Genomic DNA, 18,439 nt, shown 5'->3' with positions numbered 1-18,439 from the left:
GAGTAGTTCTCTTGCCATTGAACTTCTAGGGCAGTGGTTCTCAAACGTTTTCTGTCAGGCCCCACCTTTGGAGAAAAGAAAAAGTCGGGCCCCCCCAACACAAGTCAGGCTCAGTGGCGGCGCCAGAGATTTATTTTGGGGGTGCTGTGGGGTGGCTTGACGTTTCATAGAGGGTGCTCAAACATTTAGGGGTTCCCATTAATGTACCGGGCGCTACAGTGGAATGTTCTACTGCAACATTCCCCACGCAAATACACAGTACACCCGCGACAGTCGATAATCAGCTCACGGCATATAGGTGTAGGCAGGGGTAGAGTGCTATTTTTATAGGTGGTGTGTGGACCTCACATAGGGGGGTCCGGGGGCAAGCCCGGGAAGATTTATTTTTAAATATTGAAGTTAAAAGCATCAATCTGGTGCACTTTGAGAGCAAAATGAAGAGATCTATGGATACATCTCTCAACACCCATTTGAAACAGAACTGTAAACAGATTTACTTTTTCTTTAGGATATTTTACAAATCACCCTTTTAAACTTTATTCTTTTTTTACTGTCATATGGTATTTCATACCTGTTTTTCATTTATTCTCTTATTTTTGTATAACTATAATGATCACATATAAACATGTGCATGCATACAAAATGGTTCATTCCACACGCACACACAGAGCCGAGCTTTAATGAAACACAGAGACCCAGACATAATAGTACTGTATCATATTATTTTCGAATCAATAATTTTTCAAATTATGATTTTTTTTTTTTTTTTTTTTCAAATTTTTTTTAACCATTTTTCCTCCTGGTTTCTCGCGCCCTCCCTGTCATGCCCCCCACTTTGGGAACCACTGTTCTAGGGAATGGTACCTAATGCTGTATACATTTGAAATATCAAATACACTTGGAAGCTTGTTGTATCAGTGGGCTGGTGACCTTCAGGTGTTGTGATTAGACACTGTGGCATGACTTCTTACTGCCTGACCAATCACAAGCTAAGGGCGTACCAACATTTGAGTCCTCATCTTTTTGGAAATGAGACAACCCCATCTCCTCACTTATTAACTAGAGTATAAGGCTCCAGTGACAGGTGACATATTTACTACAAATCCTTATGCTTCCTTATAAGAGAAAAACGAAGAACAAAGAACAAGTAGCTAACTTTTTTTTTTTTTAACATCTTAAACAGGCAGGTCGAGGCAAGAGGGGAGTTGGTTGGGAGATCAGCCTTCGTCAGAGGCCCATGCCCAGAATAACCTTCCAGGCTGGTGACCCTTATTACATTAACAAGAGGACCAGAGAGGAGTGGCTGGCCAAGTGGAAGACGGAGGTGAGTACCCCAGCTCTCTCCCAGCCACCGTAGATTACAGGTTCACAAGCTGCTGGGGCTAAAGATAGGGCTTGTGGTGCATTCACAGCCAAGTGTATTTGATGGGTCATTTGATATCTCATGAAGGTACCATTTACTTCAGTGGATTTCCAGGGACTTGGCTCAGTGAGCTCCTGCATTTCCTGACTTTGTTCTTGTCCATTGTATTAGCACAGGAAAAAGCCTTGAAATTATTAATGGTTCCCCCACGAGAATGTTGTTGTTAATTCAGGACCTGTGTCCAATTGCAATGTTTTCCCAGCAGAAATGGGATTTGTTTCTATAGCCGCGTTCACACCGCAGTACTTTTCCCACTTTAGTTCCAATATAGTTCCGAAATGTCGCGTTCACACCAAAAACAGCCGGAACTAAAATTAGTTAATCAGAACCTTTTTTACCCCCTTTTCCGTCCCTGCTAGAGAGCAGGTACTTTCGTGGGAGAAAAAGGTTCCTATTTCTGATTGGCTGGGCGGAATACAAACCACGCCCCGTAGAACTCCCAAAAGGTTTTGTGAAGCCGCCATTTTATTATCCTCGCACTAGCATTATTAGCATTAGCCCAGCGCAGAAACGCAGAGAGACTAACTTATGACAACACAAAAGAAAACATGGGAGTGGTGGAGATGAGGAGGTGTCGGCGTTCTGGCGATTTACTCTGAAGGCTTCAGTAGAAGCTGCTGGGACCTTAGCAGCTTCTACTGAAGCCAGTCCCCAACTCCGGGGACTTCCAGCCAGGGACTTCGGGTGGCAGTATACGCCGTGAAGTTGTTTGCGGCCTGCCAGTAAACCCAAAGCAGAAGAAGTAGAAGTGACTTCAGCGGCTTCATTTGCCTAATCTTCCCCCAGGAACTTATTCCGGTGTGAACGCTCAAGAGAACTAAAGAGTTCTCATGAACTAAGTTCTCATGAACCTTTGTGGGAAAAGTGTGAACGCCCCTTATGACAATATCTTGAAAACATATCAACATTCCAACTGCCATTGGAAAATAGACACTTTCATATCTGTTTGCATATGTTTCTTGGACTTTTTACACCATGAGACGGTGAGGTCAACAGCGATTTTCTGAAAAGTTCAGAGATTTCAACTAGAAGCTCTAAATGAAGACTGACTTTAAGCGCTTTAAGCTCTTTCACTGCAGAAGCCAAACCTTAGTTAGCCTTTAGTCATATTGCTATTATTGTTATTATTTGTGTAGACTGCACGTTGGTTATCCGTTCTGTAAATTGTCACCTTGGTGTGGTATAATGGTTTTAAGTCCACTTGTTGTATGCCAGGGTTTGGATGTTAAAGAGTGTGAGCTAGGTTCAGATATTTTCTGATGACCGTATAGTCCTGCTTTGGCTATGGTTTTATTTTCTATATAAAACATCCTGAAACTTTACCTTCAGCATGAACTCTTATTTGGAATGACTCAAGGTGATGAGCCTAGTTTAGCCTTTACAGACACTTGATTTATGGAAGTTTAGTTGCTACATTTGCCAATGGGAAACATTTTTTAGAAGCCTTAGATATGCACCATTCTGCTTCAGTATTTTTATTTCATGAGGACTATTTATTTTATACAGAGTTATTCAGATTACATTTTCTAATTTGAGTATGTATTTCGCTGTAGGTTGTATCATTAGAATCTTCTTAACTTATTCAGACCAGCTGCCAAAAGGACCTTTTGGTGAGATTGTTTTGACAACAACAAACTGATATTTTTTTACTGCATTCAGAAAATCTCTTGAAAAAGTGATAACGTACACAAGTTTGTATTTGGAACATGAATAGTAGCAACTATGCCAGCCTGATGTTAAAGCTAATCCATATGGACTTCTCTGCATTGCCTATTACTTACTCGTGTTAAATATGACTCCTGGTAGTAATATGATGTAGTGCAACTTCCTCCCTTACATAATGAGGAGTTTCCGTAGTATCGACAGGGGGTCTTCCATCTCCTCTGCCCTCCCCCAGCCCCTGTTTGCTCGACCCCAGAGAGGGATCGGAGAGCGGCCATAAAAATGTCTCCAGGGAAGAAATATTGCCAAATTAGCAAGACAGGCCAGGGTCCCACATGTGAAATGTCGTAAAATATGAGGCAATCAGGCAGTTCAGGTTTACCAAGCAGAGGTGGATTTTCTGGAACAAGTAGCCGTACAAGGCTAAGATTTAAGGGGATTTGCAAGATGTAAATTCTTTGCATTCGGTTTTATTTCATCTGGTGAATAGCAAGCTTTGATTTAATTTACACAAAAGAGTGATTTATGCTGGCATCAAAGCCCTTTCCTGCTTTCGGGGGAGTAATGTGATGCCGAGTTGCAGTTTGCTCTTGACACAGAGCTTTGCTGTTGCATGTTTCTGCAGGAGGGAGGACATGGTGGCTGAAAGGGTTACTGCCGTCGTACACTTCTTCGGGATCTCTCTTTTTTTTGTTCATGTGCCTTGAGTTACAGTGGACTTCTCCGTCCCTCCCTCTCCCTTTCCCTCCCCCATTCTTCTCCTGACCCCTCCCCCAACTATGGAAATGAACTCTGTGCTATGGATATGAGGGTGAAGATGAGGTTTGCAGCAAATTTCCAGCCCTGCTTGCAAGACAGCCTCTTGGCTCGCTGCCAGGATTTTGCAAGTCCTCTCTAGCCAACCAGAATTCCTTTCAGCAATCACCTGACCCTGAATTCCCAGACAAAGAAATGTTCATGCTTTCTTTTTTTAAGCGATCTCTTCTACCCTGAGAGTGGGGGTGAAAAAAACTCAAGCCCCACACTGGATTATGAAGGTTGCGCGCTGGTGTGTATGGGTATGTGCACTGCATTGTTTGTTTGGTAACATGGAGGGATAGTGTGCATGTCTGATTAGCCTGCTTACAGCGAGGGGAATATGCTGACTTCAGGTATTTCCACGAGTTGCCGTGGACCATCTGCTCTGCTCAGCTTAAAGGGAAACCGTCTCTTTAAAAAGGAAGAGTGAGCAGGCTTTAGCCGTGTTTGGGGGGAAAAGTTGCCTCTGTGAAAAAGTTTTTCCCGTGGGGTGAAAATGTGCTGAAACTATTTCCTGTTTCTTAAAAAGGCAAAGAAATGTCAGAGTGGATATATTCACCTCAAGGATTTTGCTGTTTTGCCATGATTTCACTTTACATAACATTTTGGGAAAAAAGTTGTTTTGTAGGCCTCAAATTGTTTTACTTGCTATCAGTGTGTACTTTCTGTTTAATGTAGGCCATGGATTTTCCAAGAGAGGAGGTATTTGATAACTTGCAAAGATTTTAAAGGACTTTGGAGGAAACGGAGCAGCCTCCACAGGGAGCCTTTTTTTACAACTCCACTTGTGGATTCATGGGGGATTCTGTTTATGTATTCATGGCTGACTCTGTAATATTCCTAATTATCTCTTAAAAGGACGCAATACAATGAGAACCAGATGGTCTATTTGGGTGTGACCCCCCAAGGCCGCTCATGAAATACACAGCCTTTGTAGGGATCTGTGCTAAAACCAGGTTAATGAATGAACAGGACCTGCCACTTGTGCACTTTTTCAGGCAGCATTTCCACTTTTAAAAGCGGCACTTTTTCACGGTTTAAAAGCAGCTTTTGCATTCCTTGTCTGATGCATCTTTAGTTACCTACACCTGTCGTGTCTTAAGGAAGTTTTGATTCATTGTTTGCAGTGCTGCTCTGCAGATAAGATTATTTCTTTGCACTGAAAAACTATGTCACTGTAAAATCCATCAAACAATGACACAAAACAGTCCCTGCTGCGTCTCTGCTGCCTGTTGCACATGAGACACTACTGCATTCAAAGGTCAACGTCTTTTGTGTTGCTTCAAAGGCTCGTTGTCACGTCGTGTGAGGAAGTAATGTTTAGTGACAGTTTATTTCATCTAACGTCGACCTTTCATCAGTTTGCAGAAAGCTTGGTTGTTGTGATTTGATTGCACCTGAACTACTGCTTTAACAACTTATTTTGTCTGATTTGTTTGATGCCTTTTGTTTTCATTCCTGTATTACATGGGAGTTTTCCTGGTTTGACGCTTTGAGCCTCATAACTGCACCTCGTAATGTTAACAGCTTATAATAGGCAGTTGTTGTCTTATAAATAACTGAAGCTACGCTGTAAACGTGACCTTTTTGTTAACAAGTAAAGCCAAGATTGGAGGCTAAAGTATCATCTACACACCCCAGAGACTAATATCTGTTCTCTTTTTTCTCACAGTGCACTCTGTCACCCCTGAGCCCTCAGGGTATCATGCTGCACAGACTTTAAGTCAGATTATCCCTCATTGTACACCCAACATGCCTCTACACTCTGCTAGAGCCCTGAAGAGCTTCTGCTTTCACTCTCTCCATAACACATGTATGTCAAAACAGCAACTGAGGTTTGCTTTTCCATTGAATGCATATCGTTTTTCCATGGGGGAGAAAGTGTAGATTTTGTCCCTGTGACGTTGTTAAACATATTTACTCTGCCGTGTGTTTACATCTTCAGTATGTCTGCTGTCATTTTTGGTATTTGTCTTCAGCGCGGCGTGACAGCGGATATAAGTGGTGGTATTTCTGAGCTGTCAGTGACAGGCAGGCGTGTGTAAATGATAAAGACCGCATTCTGTCTCTGCTACCTCCTTTCCTCTTTTACTCTTTAGACTCTGAGGGTCTGTTTTGCTGGTGGAGCTGCACTCACACTGTGAGGCCCCCAAAAGGGGGGCATTTACAACTGGGAAGAGGTCCAGAGACAAATATCTGGTTCTTATAGCCACTGTACTTTCTCTCCTCCCCCCACTGGCTTTTCCAGCGTCACTTTCTTATTGGCTCTGACTAAAAGGGACTGTGGAGACAGTTTGACCCTAAAAGCGCCAAAATTAGCCCAGTAACAGCAGTTTGGCTGCTTTACTGCCATTTTAAAGTCCCTTACTATATATGCGGTTACTGGTCAATAGAGCTGCAATGATTAGTTTAACAAAACGTGATGGAAAATGATTGCCAACTATTTTGATTACCAATAAATCGGCTTTAGTCACTTTTCATGCAAAAGTGGCAGAAAACTTAAACTTAATATCTTTGCGTTTTGCTATGATAAAAACACGTTACACTTTAAGAAACTGGGAAGGACATGTATTTGTATCTGATATTTTATAAGCCAAACAATCATTACATTAATTTGGAAAGTAAACAAATGAAAATAATCGTTATTTGCAGCCATACTAGACGATGAAGTAACTCACTCTTAAATAAATTCATTAAAACTCCCGTTGCAGTTTTTCTCTGTCAGCGCATTTCTTCCAGCAACTGCTTGCCTCACTTTCCGATATGATTACAGATTGTTTCTCCCCATACACATCACGTATTTAGCAGTGTAATTGACATTTGTTAGTTTTTGCAGTTTACCATCTGGAACCACACATCCAAGCAGGCTGCCGAACACTAACTCCAATGTGCCTGTGCTGGAGCCAGGAAGCCTAACACATATGGCTTTGAACTATCCATCCAGCAGTACAGTACAGATATTTATAAACCACAGCAGAGCCTCTTCATTGAAGAGCACATGTTTCTACTCTTCTGCGCCGAAACCCCTCCCCAGGCCATCTAAGCACCACCTCCCCTTAAAGGCTCTATTGTTTACGAGTCACACTGGGAGAGAGGATGGAGGATTGTGCTCTCACTCCGGCTCTCCAATCCCACTCCACCGCTGGACATTTACAGTGTGTGTGTGTGTGTGACCTGAGAACCTGAGAATTACTTGAGGAACGTAAGCACAGCTGTGCAGCATGGCTCTCACGTGGAGCCTATAGTAGGACTAACACGTGTTTATATATGGGACTTTAGATATATATATTCCGTCAGTGTGTGTGAAAAGGAAAGAGGAGGAAAAGAAGAAAGTTAGCATGTGTGTGCATGTGAGTCCTACCGTGTGTGTGTTTGGGAGAGAGACATCAGAACAAGTGCAGCTGTTGGGGATTTACAGTGAGAGGCTTAAGTCCCGGCTGCGTCTCGTCCTCTCTGATCGACCCAACAGTGTCAGGTACCACAAACCCAGTGACCTCAGCTCGGGACACTATAGAGTTACTGTACGCCATGCTGATGATGAATGGAGATAAAAGCATGTTGGAAAAAGCCTTCAGCCTCCAACAATCAAGATTCTTCACTTACACAGCTAAATGGCTACACATGCTATCAGCCTCTATTTATACTTTATTTAGGAGTGATGCAATTGAATTGAGAGTACTGCATGGCCGTGACACAGGTAGAACCTTTAGATAATGGGGCATATATATCCTTTATTTAACCAGGTAAAAATGCTTTGCACATGAAGCTCCATTGATCACAATTCTTAAATAAATAATGGTCAGATGGCTGTGTGTAAAAGAGAGTGTGCGCGCGCGTGCGTGCGCGTGTGTGTGTGTATGTGTGTGGCCTAGCATTACCATCCTTGTGGAGACCTAAATCTGTTTACACAGTCAGGTGTGGGGACTCACCTCCCTTATAGGGACATCATGGAGGTCCCCTTGAGAGGAATCATTCATTTTAGGGTGAAGACTTGGTTAGGGTTAGGTTAAGGGTAAGGGTTAGGCATGTGTTGGTTATGGTTAAGGTTAGGATAAGTCTCCAAGAAATGCATGTAAGTCAATGTAATGTCCCCTGAAGTGATGTATACAGGGTGTGTGTGTGTGTGTGTGTCCTAGCATTACTATCCTTGTGGGGACCTACATCTGTTTACACAGTCACGTGTGGGGACTGGCCTCCCTTATAGTGACATAATGGAGTTCCCCTTGAGGGGAATCATTCATTTTAGGGTGAAGACTTGGTTAGGGTTAGGTTAAGGGTAAGGGTAAGGGTTAGGCATGTGTTGGTTATGGTTAAGGTAAGGATAAGTCTCCAGGAAATGCATTTAAGTCAATGTAATGTCCCCTGAAGTGATGTATACGTGTGTGTGTGTGTGTGTGTGTGTGTGTGTGTGTGTGTGTGTGTGTGTGTGTGTGTGTGTGTGTGTGTGTGTGTGTGTGTGTGTGTGTGTGAGAAAGGTTGCTGCTACAACAGTGACAGACCCACAGAGAACTATAATAATAATAATAACTTTAATAAGGACAAAACATAAAACAGGGAAGTGTTACATAATAGGCACTCAATGACGGCAGGCCAACGTCAAAAACATTCATGTATCCGTCCTGTGTATTGCCCATGTCCCATACTAGTATCAACAGAAAGAAAACCTGCAAACCTGATAAGTCTTGTTTATTTAGTATTGCCTATGTGGAAAATCTCAATATTTAAAAAAGATAAAAACGTGTGAGCATGGCACCTAAACACTCTCTACCCAAAGCACCTAAAGATTGCAAATATTGCTTGTGCAGATTTTTGTTTATTTCTTCTTTGACCTATTCCCCATTTTTTCATGAGTGGGGTCTTCAATTTGACGACCATTTCACCTGTCTCTTCTTCGCAAAATTGGCGTTAGCCATGGAGAAATGGTTAGCTGGGCATTGAATCTAACATTTAGAGTTTCTTTTTGTCGGCCTCTCAGACTTTTCTATCAAGTTTATCGCTCTCAAAGGTCTTTAGTGGGAGATTGTTTTTCTCAAACGGTCCTATTTGTATATTTGTGAGCAGGAGTTTATAATTTTTCCTGATTTAAAATCAGCATTATGTTTTTATTTTCCTGTACACTATATATTTAGACAGCTTTTTGAATGAACAATTCGTTTTTTGTTTTCTTTAAGTATTTTAAATTTGTTTTTATATTTAAAAAAAAAAAGGAAGTATCCAGCTTGTATTAAATACTCAGCCTTAAACACTGGACACATCCTTTGACAGACGGGTCCTCATCACTGCTGTTAATGTATTTCAGGCAGAGAAAAAGTCCAAACTGATGTCAGCGATGAACACGATGAAGGATCACGAGGAGAGCGAAACAGAGACGCAGAAAGAAGAAGAAGTCTCAATAATCAAGCACCCAGCGCCTTCAAAGCAGCAGCAGCAGCCTCAGTCTCACACTCAGCCTCAGTATCAACAGCAATCACAGCCGGCGTTGCCACAACAACAACAACATCATCAGCCGCCTCCGCCTCAGCAGCAGCAGCCCACTGACCCCGCCTCCCCCACCGTGGCCAACACCCCCGAACCCGTCGCCATCGAGGGGGGAGACAAGACGTGCCCCAAGCCTGCAGACACTGAGCCTGAGTATGAGGTAAGATTGATATTGATTCACACTGATTAATGATCGGCTGTAGGCGAACAGAGCTCTGTATTGGAAGAAGGATTTAGTCTAAAGCCAGGTTAATCCATGTCGAATTAAGCAGCCATTCATGTTTTGGGAAGTTTAGGCGTTTTACAACTAGAGATCAGAAAGCTTAAAAAAATAGTAAATATGTCATGTTGACTTTTAATAGAAAGGGTTGAAATGACGCAGAGGATCTGCAGCACAAAGCGTGTTGCATGGGTTTTGCATATTTCACTCAGAAGCAGGGTATAGTTCTGACTGGATATGAAAGGTATACATTATAATATAATATATGTTTTTTTTCTGAACATATAAAAAAGGGCTTCACTTTGTTTTAAGCAAACTTCAATGTTAATAATCTGTGAACGTGTCCTTTTACATAGACATTAAGGGTTTGAAGAAAAATGTACAGTTTTTATGCATTCAGTTTTAGGATTATCTGTGAAGATTCATTTTAGAGATGTAACGAAAAGGAAATCAGCAAAAAAATATTCAGCAACTATTTTGAAAATCTTTTAAATCAATGCAATTATTATTTTAAAGCAAAATAGCAAACTGTTATTTTGTATCGTCTTTTTCATGTGTGATGGTTAGAGTTAAATATTTTTCTGCACTGTTAATAAGATTAATCATAATTAAATTAATCACATATCTCCAGCCCTAATTTGTAGTGTTGAGTATGTAGTATAGCATAATAGGCTTTATTGTATATTAAGTATGATGTGTTATGTATTTTTATTTAACTTTGGTCTCCATGGTGCTGAAGAGGCTGCGTTGTTTCGGGTCGTCGTTCGACTCAATGCATATTCTTCCTTTACGTTACATTTACAAATTTTCTAGAATTTTCTCAACTGACGATTATTACATGCCTGTCTGTACGTCATTTGTTTCCCTTCATAAGATTTGATTTTCCCTGTCAAATGTTTTTTTGGGGAGTTATATCATATCTGAATCGAGGGTCTATAGCTCCTTGTGGCAGTAAAAGGTTTCTCACTCGAATGTACCAACCCAAAGTTCAACAAACTGAAGCAGACAGTGGTTAGAAAATATTTCACAACCATGCCTAGAAGTTTAAACAGTGCGGATGATTTGGTTTTTTGTTTTGGCTGCAGGACGGTCGCGGTTTTGGCATCGGCGAGCTGGTTTGGGGGAAGCTGCGAGGTTTCTCGTGGTGGCCGGGCCGCGTCGTCTCCTGGTGGATGACGGGGCGGAGCCGAGCAGCCGAGGGAACCAGATGGGTCATGTGGTTTGGAGACGGAAAGTTCTCAGTGGTGAGCGTTCAGAGCCATGTTTCAGGTCAATTTTTCACCAGAAATCAAGCTTAATGGCCTTAAATTGAGAGTGACAACCACATATTTTATAATCCTTTTTTCTATCAATATGATGTCCTTTCTCCATTTCTCATCAATGCCGAGAGACTTTTATCCCAATAACAACAATTCTTCAAACATGTGAAGTAATGTAATGTTCTGTGTATTTCTCCAGGTCTGTGTAGAGAAACTCATGCATTTAAGTTCCTTCAGTAATGCCTTTCACCAACCAACTTACACCAAGCAGCCCATGTACAAGAAAGCCATCTATGAGGTGCTACAGGTGAGAATAAGAGCATTGGGTTTCATATGACTTTCAGTTACAGCCTCTTTCATTTATTGATTGACCTGCTTAAAACATTACACAACTGCTTTTTTTATAACAGCAAATGTAATAGTTATAGTTGCTAGTGTAGTCAATGTGTCTTACATACATCTTACATACATCTCACTGTGCACTTGTTTTCACTTGTGCATACATTTAAAGCCGAGATAGACCAGTTCTCTGTTTGTGCGCTAAAATTAAGCTCAAGCCAATGGACACTTAGCTTTAGCATGAAGTCTGATATCAGGGGTCGACTGCCAGCCATGCCCTATAAATACAATAGTGCCAAGTACTACTATCTAAACCTTGCAAGCGCACTCATTAACATGTTGTAAAACAATAATTGTGGTTTTACAGGCAATGAAGCACTGGAACTATTTCCTCTGATTTAACACGCCGCAATAAATTGTAAGGGTAATTTCCCATATGTTCCATAAAACCATAAAAAGGCATTGAAATGTACTGCGGTAAAGTGCTTAGATGTGGAATATAGAGAATATTATCAAATTATTTTTAGGATATCAAATCAATGTCTTTGGTTGAGCCCACACTGGATCATTTACTGGACTATATTTCTGTAACGAGGATAAACTTCAGCTTCTAATATTGTTTGTTTTCAGGCGGCTAGCACCCGGGCAGGCAAAGCCTTCATGGCCTGCCCCGACATTGATGAGACAGAAACCTCCAAATCAGTGGAAATGCTGAACAAGCAGATGATTGACTGGGCTATGACAGGATTTCAACCCACTGGACCCAAGGCTTTAGAGCCCCCAGAAGGTGAGAGGAAGTCAATCTCTTTTACATTTCACAGATAAAAGCTGTTAATGGATTTCTTCAAGTACACGTTTCTTAAATTAGGCGTGTAATTGCATTATTCATGTTGTTGCTTGTCATTTTAATTGTTTGACATGCTGTGCCCCCCAGAGGAGCGTAACCCATATAAGGAAGTCTACCCTGAGATGTGGGTGGAGCCTGAAGCTGCAGCCTATACGCCTCCTCCTGCCAAAAAGCCTCGCAAAAGCACAACAGAGAAATTCAAGGTCAAGGACATCATTGATGAGAGGACACGAGGTAAGTTGCCTCATTTATTGGGTTAAATAGGAGTCATGAACTCTGTATTCATCCCCATGGGACAGACTCAGCATTAGAGTATGTGGTCTCAGAAGTAGTGTGTGGACAAGAGGTCCATTAGAGAGGCAGGTTTCACATGGAAGTGAGTAATGTGAAAATACAAAAAGGCTCAAGCCGTACTACATTTCCAAACAACTTTTATAAATATCATCACCGGCTCGAATTCTGAGTCAGATCTATGAGCATCTCATTACGTATTTACTACTCATTACTAGCCCAGGAGCATTCAATGCACCATGTACATATACTGCTATTGCTAAAGATAATAATGCAACATGAGTCCTTCATAAAAACAAGTAGCCAGAATGGATTTACTGCCAAACTGGACCTAAAATGTATCCTGTTCTCTTCTTATGATGAAAGTATCTCCCCTTAGAATTCGGTATACCCCAGGGGTCAGTTTTAGGGCTTCTGTGGCTCCTAACTTACATGAATCATCTTTTCCAGAGAGGCCTGCAATTCAGTTCTTCTTTAAAAGCTTTTTAAAAAATGGGCCAATAAATTCATGATTTACAACTTCTAGCATTTCTTCTACATATTCAGAATGACTGTATATATATGTATGCACAAGCAAAACTACTTTTAGACTATTATAAGAACACTATAGTTCTGCATTTACACAGATGGTTGCTGGATATTATTCATTGTCATGTTGTTTTTTCCTTCTTCTGATCTATGATTATAAATAACTACAACAACTTAACTCTGTAGGTTAAAAGGAGATACTGCTGACCTCGCACATTTAGTGTTAATCCTAAATAACTCATGGAGGTGTCTCATGTTCTGTATTTCCAGAGCGGCTGGTTCAAGAAGTGAGACAAAAGTGCCGCAGCATAGAGGGTAAGTGATGTGTCCGCTGAGCTCTCTGGCTTGAAGCAGCCTCTCAGAGTTAACACCTACATGCCTTAAACTTGCCCTTGTCGTTGCCTAGCAAAGCAGAAATGTATGCATCAACATTAATAAAAGAGTCAACATGTAGAAACTAGGGGTGCAACAACTAATCGACTTAATCGATTGAAATCGATTACCAAATTAGTTGCCAACTAATTCAGTCGTCGATTCGTTGGTGACGTCATCACGTGTGTTTTACGCGCCGTTAAGCTTCAACGTTATTGGTCTTTTTATCGGTATTGGAGACATTTAAAAGATATATGTCATGTATTATTGCTCCAAAAACATTATATTGCAGTCCTAGTCTCGCCAATTCGTTTCTATTATGCAAAAAGACAAACATCTATGATGTATTTTCGATCAGACGAGATCTCTCTCCCCCGTCTGTGTGCGAGGGGGCGGGGCAGTTTCCCCAGACGCAGCTGCTACATGCAGCAACACACGGAGGAGATGGCGGAGAGAACTAAGCGCTCCGAGGTGTGGTTAAACTTTACCCGTCTCGATGTGGACAATGCTCGTTGCCTAAAGTGCAATAAGAGTTTAGCATGTAAGGGCGGTAACACGAGCAATTTGTCTAAACATTTAGCAAAAGTGCTCCACATCCAGACGGAGGAATGCACCGGGTTCCACTGTCTTTCTAGCAGCTCTGCCCCATCCACGAGAAACGTTTCCACGTCAGGTGTTATGTATGCTAGCAGCAACACACAGAGTTAACTACATTATACAAACATGAGTTAATGATTAGAGGTAACTGAGTTATTTTATTTTTTAAGTTTCAGCTATTCTGTTTACAGTTCTGTCATAAGATTATTTAATACCATTTGTTAAAACATTGTTGTTTCTTTTGATGTGAAATAGTATTTATTTACTTTAAATAAAAAGCAATGTTAATTTTGTTCAAAATGTGTTTAGTTAATTTAATAATATATGTATTTTTGAATCAAGTATTCATCTTTATACAACCTGAAGCTAAATCTAAAAGTTGATGGCTAAATAAGAGCGTTTGAGAAATTGTGCAAGTCATAATAGTCCGAATAGTTGATTCGGACTATTGAAATGTGGACTATAGTCGTTTCATTAATCGATAGATTAATCTATTATCAAATTAGTCGTTTGTTGCAGCCCTAGTAGAAACCATATTTCCATGATTTGCTGCTCTCTTGTGAGTCCTCTCCAAACATAGATACCTGCTAAGCTCATTAGGTCTTCGCCTCACAGCTGTTCAAATAATTCTAATGAAGTGTGAAGTTTGGAGCATCGCAGCAGCAGAGTTCAAACATCTTTGACCGCCCCCCTTTTAAAATACTGACATGCTGCACTTCTTTCTGCAGACATTTGTATCTCCTGTGGGAGTCTGAATATTAGCCGGGAGCACCCGCTGTTTGCTGGAGGAATGTGCCAGAGCTGTAAGGTAAGCCGACATAGAGGTCATTCAAAGTCGGGGACTCAACATCAGCTACTGTGTCAAAAAACAAGCCATAGCTCCATGTTTCAAGTAGCACCCATGACATGTTGCCTCTTAAAACATGTGAAACTGCTCTTATCTGTTTCTACTTGTGACAGAACCACTTCCTAGAATGTGCATATCAATATGACGACGATGGCTATCAGTCATACTGCACGATCTGCTGCGGAGGAAGAGAGGTGCTCATGTGCGGAAATAACAACTGCTGTCGGTGAGATGACTTCTGAGTTTTACTGTGTGGTGAAGGTGGTGGTAAAAAAAGCCACAATGTCTTTATAAACAATTAAATGTAAATCATGCCAGCAACTTTGGCAGGAAGAAGAAATATGCTGTATGTAGTGTTATGGTATCTCAGAAAAGTATACAAATGTCAGGTTGACAACTGAATTTCCAGAAAATCAGCGAAAAGAAAGCGTGTGATTGATGCAAGCTTTCATCCACTACTAGTGCGATACACATTTTTGAAAAGTATATGGATTGAGATTAAATATGGTGGAAATTACCAAATCAGATGCCAACAAACTGGTGAAGAGGAAGCTGCTTCAAGATGACGCAACTAGAAGGAGAGCGCTAGTCAAACCTAAACAAAAAAAACAGTCTTTCCACTAAAGCACATGGATTTTTATAAATGTGCATAAGTGGAAAGACTAAAAATAGGTGCATGGACATTTTGTGGATTGAAATGAAAGGACTGGCAGCAACATCATTTCACAATCACAGGAGCAGACACTATTTCATGACAACTTGGTAGAACGAAATACAAAAATAGACACCCTTCCACCACGTACCATAAAAGTCAAGCCGGTATTTATCCGCAATCATGCTGACAAACGGACCGAACAACAAACAAAACCGCATTAGTGGCACATACAAAAGAGAGAGAGACCCAGTCCCCCATGAAATGAAAAGAGAATCTGTCACAGCCGTTTCTCAGCCATGCTTCATACAGACCCGTTATAAAGTCCCAATCTCCATCCGATCTGTATCGGATATAGCTGAAAAATATCCACCATCACAACCGAAAAGCCACGTTTTCATACAGTATGCTTGGAATTTAAGATCTGTCCCACAATGAACACAAATCACTAGTTACTGAATGAAACCAGATCTTTGACCCACACTGAACTGACCAATGGATACTGCCACATAAACCTTTGGAAAATCCTGATGTTTAGAGTCTTCTTGGAATACAATATTATCTCTTGTACTAACCAACCCTATCGACATGTGTTCAGGTGTTTCTGTGTGGAGTGTGTTGACCTCCTCGTGGGTCAGGGCGCGGCACACTTGGCCATCAACGAGGACCCGTGGAACTGCTTCATGTGTAGTCCGAAGAACGCGTTCGGTCTGCTCGGGCGTCGCAGTGACTGGCCCAGCCGTCTCCAGCACTTCTTTGCAAATAATCACGACCAAGATTTTGTGAGTTATAGACCTTCAGGATCTAAATCCCACTAACCAAGGAGCCACATTTCCCTCTGCGTCTCACTGTCTCCCCCTCTCTCTCCCTGTGATATATGTCAGGAAGCACCAAAGGATTACCCCCCAGTCATGGTGGAAAAGAGGAAGCCTATTCGTGTCCTTTCGCTATTTGACGGCATAGCAACAGGTAAGACAAAAAGTGGATCGCCTTTCTTTATCAAATGTTCTGTTTGTATCAATTAAAAACAAATGCCCAGCATCATTTTTGTAATTAATCAATTGACTTCAATATGTGATATAAACTCGTATTGGTAGACGTGGAAAGAATTGTCTTTTATTATCTTGCAAGACCTACTCTTGCTACAGTATCTGTCCACGTCTGGCATTTTTGGGTATGCTGCATCTGGGGCAAGGCATTTTAAGCAAACTGATTTGGGTCAAGGGGAGCTGGTCTCTTTAAGTGTTTTAAAAATAGAGGAAAGAAGTTGGAGGAAGGCTATTAACGTTTTAGAATGAGATATATGTGCTCTACAATATGAGGACATGAGTACCGGTATTATATTTTATGTTATTCCCATGATATGATCTAAAATGGACCTGTCTATAATTTGATTAGTTGTACCTCTGCAAGGAGATGTTTAATTGCAATAAATATGGAAACATTAAGTGCACATACACTTTTATTTACACTATCACAGACACCTCATCCTTTTATAACTCAGCTACACACAGCTCCAAGGCTACACATCAGTTTCTGCTTTTCATTGTGCACTATAATTAGTTTTGTCCTCAGTTTTACTATGTTCTGTCTGACCTTTGACCCCGTCCTGTGCAGGGCTTTTGGTTCTGAAAGACCTTGGCATCGAAGTGGATCGTTATATAGCCTCTGAAGTGTGCGAGGACTCCATCACTGTGGGCATCGTCCGGCATCAGGGTCGCATCATGTACGTTGGCGATGTGAGAACCGTCACACGCAAACATGTGAGTTACATTTTTTTTGGTTAGGCTTTTGTGAAGTTTGCATGTTTTTAATTAGTTGTACTATGCAATTAGATTCATACAAGGAGTTGGCAAAACAACTATTCAAATCCCACGTTACGACTTGTTTAACATTGTTAAACAAGTCGTAATGTGGGATTTGAAGAGTAAACATGCACAGGTATATCTGTGGCTTAAACGCAGTAAATGAGCAACTATTGAACACCTGAGTAAATACAGGGACAACGCACCTAGCTATGACTACAGATTGTCTTGTTAGGCAATCCAAGAATTGCAAATCATTTCATGTTCCTGTACCAACACAGAAACACAGATTCATCAATAAGAGAATGCGTCTAGAAAAAAAGGAAAGAAAAAGAAGAAGAAAACTATATTTGGATGAAAAGGCAACACAGACTGTAAACTCAAATGAGATAGAGATGATGATATTAGTGGTCACTACTCCAGTTTTAAATATGAAACAATTTAAACCAATCAGAATGAGAACTATAGGCAGCTACTGAATCAGAGCAGAAAAGCTAAATGTTTTATACTTGAAACTTGGCAGACTAGTGCTGGAGCATACCTTTATCTATACTGCCTCAGTCTTTATCTCTGTGTTTCTGACTTTGTTTCTTATCTTTAAACAGATACACGAGTGGGGGCCTTTTGACCTAGTTATTGGTGGAAGCCCATGCAATGACCTCTCTATAGTCAACCCTGCACGGAAAGGTCTTTTTGGCAAGTTTACTGTTCACTTTTATACATTTCTTTGCAATGTTGTTTTAGATTCCTATCATGTCAAATACCAACAAGTTGATCATCTAAATACACAGATCATCGAAATATAAGTATGTGCCCTTTACTGTGTACTCAACCCTGTTCAATGCCTCTCTTTGTCCCACAGAGGGCACCGGCCGCCTCTTCTTTGAGTTTTACAGGCTGCTCCACGAGGCTCGGCCAAAGGAGGGGGAAACCCGCCCTTTCTTCTGGCTCTTTGAAAACGTGGTTGCCATGGGCGTCAGCGATAAGAGGGACATATCTCGCTTTTTAGAGGTCAGCTGAACTTGTTGCTGAAGATGTATTATTATATATACAATGTGATGTGACGCCAGTGACATAACGATTGATGGCTTATGAATGCCCCCTTGTGGCACTCATTTATTACCTCTAGACACAGATCATGAGAAGGAAGCACTGACACTCTTGATGTCATTTTAATGTGCTATGTTTGATGTACTCTTAGACGCCGTCTTTTGCTCTCCATTTTGCATTTGCAGTTCAGACATTTTGGAGAACTTCACCTATCGATTTTAGTACATTTAAAATACAAGCATTTTATCCCCACAAACTAGAAAAACTGAAT

General features: G+C 41.1%; 1 protein-coding gene across 2 annotated transcripts in view; it reads left to right on the top strand.

The window, feature by feature from the left end:
- The window catches only part of LOC307013322 (DNA (cytosine-5)-methyltransferase 3A-like), a 34,308-nt gene that overhangs the window by 9,685 nt on the left and 6,184 nt on the right, over positions 1-18,439 (top strand). For both annotated transcript variants that reach the window (XM_079640680.1, XM_079640679.1), the window contains exons 4-17: positions 1,184-1,324; positions 9,183-9,521; positions 10,667-10,825; positions 11,040-11,147; positions 11,810-11,966; positions 12,114-12,260; positions 13,116-13,160; positions 14,543-14,622; positions 14,775-14,887; positions 15,912-16,095; positions 16,198-16,282; positions 16,931-17,076; positions 17,724-17,814; positions 17,981-18,129. In XM_079640680.1, coding sequence (XP_079496806.1) covers positions 1,184-1,324; positions 9,183-9,521; positions 10,667-10,825; positions 11,040-11,147; positions 11,810-11,966; positions 12,114-12,260; positions 13,116-13,160; positions 14,543-14,622; positions 14,775-14,887; positions 15,912-16,095; positions 16,198-16,282; positions 16,931-17,076; positions 17,724-17,814; positions 17,981-18,129 — 1,944 coding nt within the window. The remainder of the gene's footprint in view (positions 1-1,183; positions 1,325-9,182; positions 9,522-10,666; positions 10,826-11,039; positions 11,148-11,809; positions 11,967-12,113; positions 12,261-13,115; positions 13,161-14,542; positions 14,623-14,774; positions 14,888-15,911; positions 16,096-16,197; positions 16,283-16,930; positions 17,077-17,723; positions 17,815-17,980; positions 18,130-18,439) is intronic.

The sequence above is a fragment of the Notothenia rossii genome (genome assembly GCF_949606895.1).
Source record: "Notothenia rossii genome assembly, chromosome: 7".
Lineage (NCBI taxonomy): Eukaryota > Metazoa > Chordata > Actinopteri > Perciformes > Nototheniidae > Notothenia > Notothenia rossii.
Note: the sequence above shows the minus strand (reverse complement) of the source record. Positions and strands in the feature narration are given on the sequence as shown.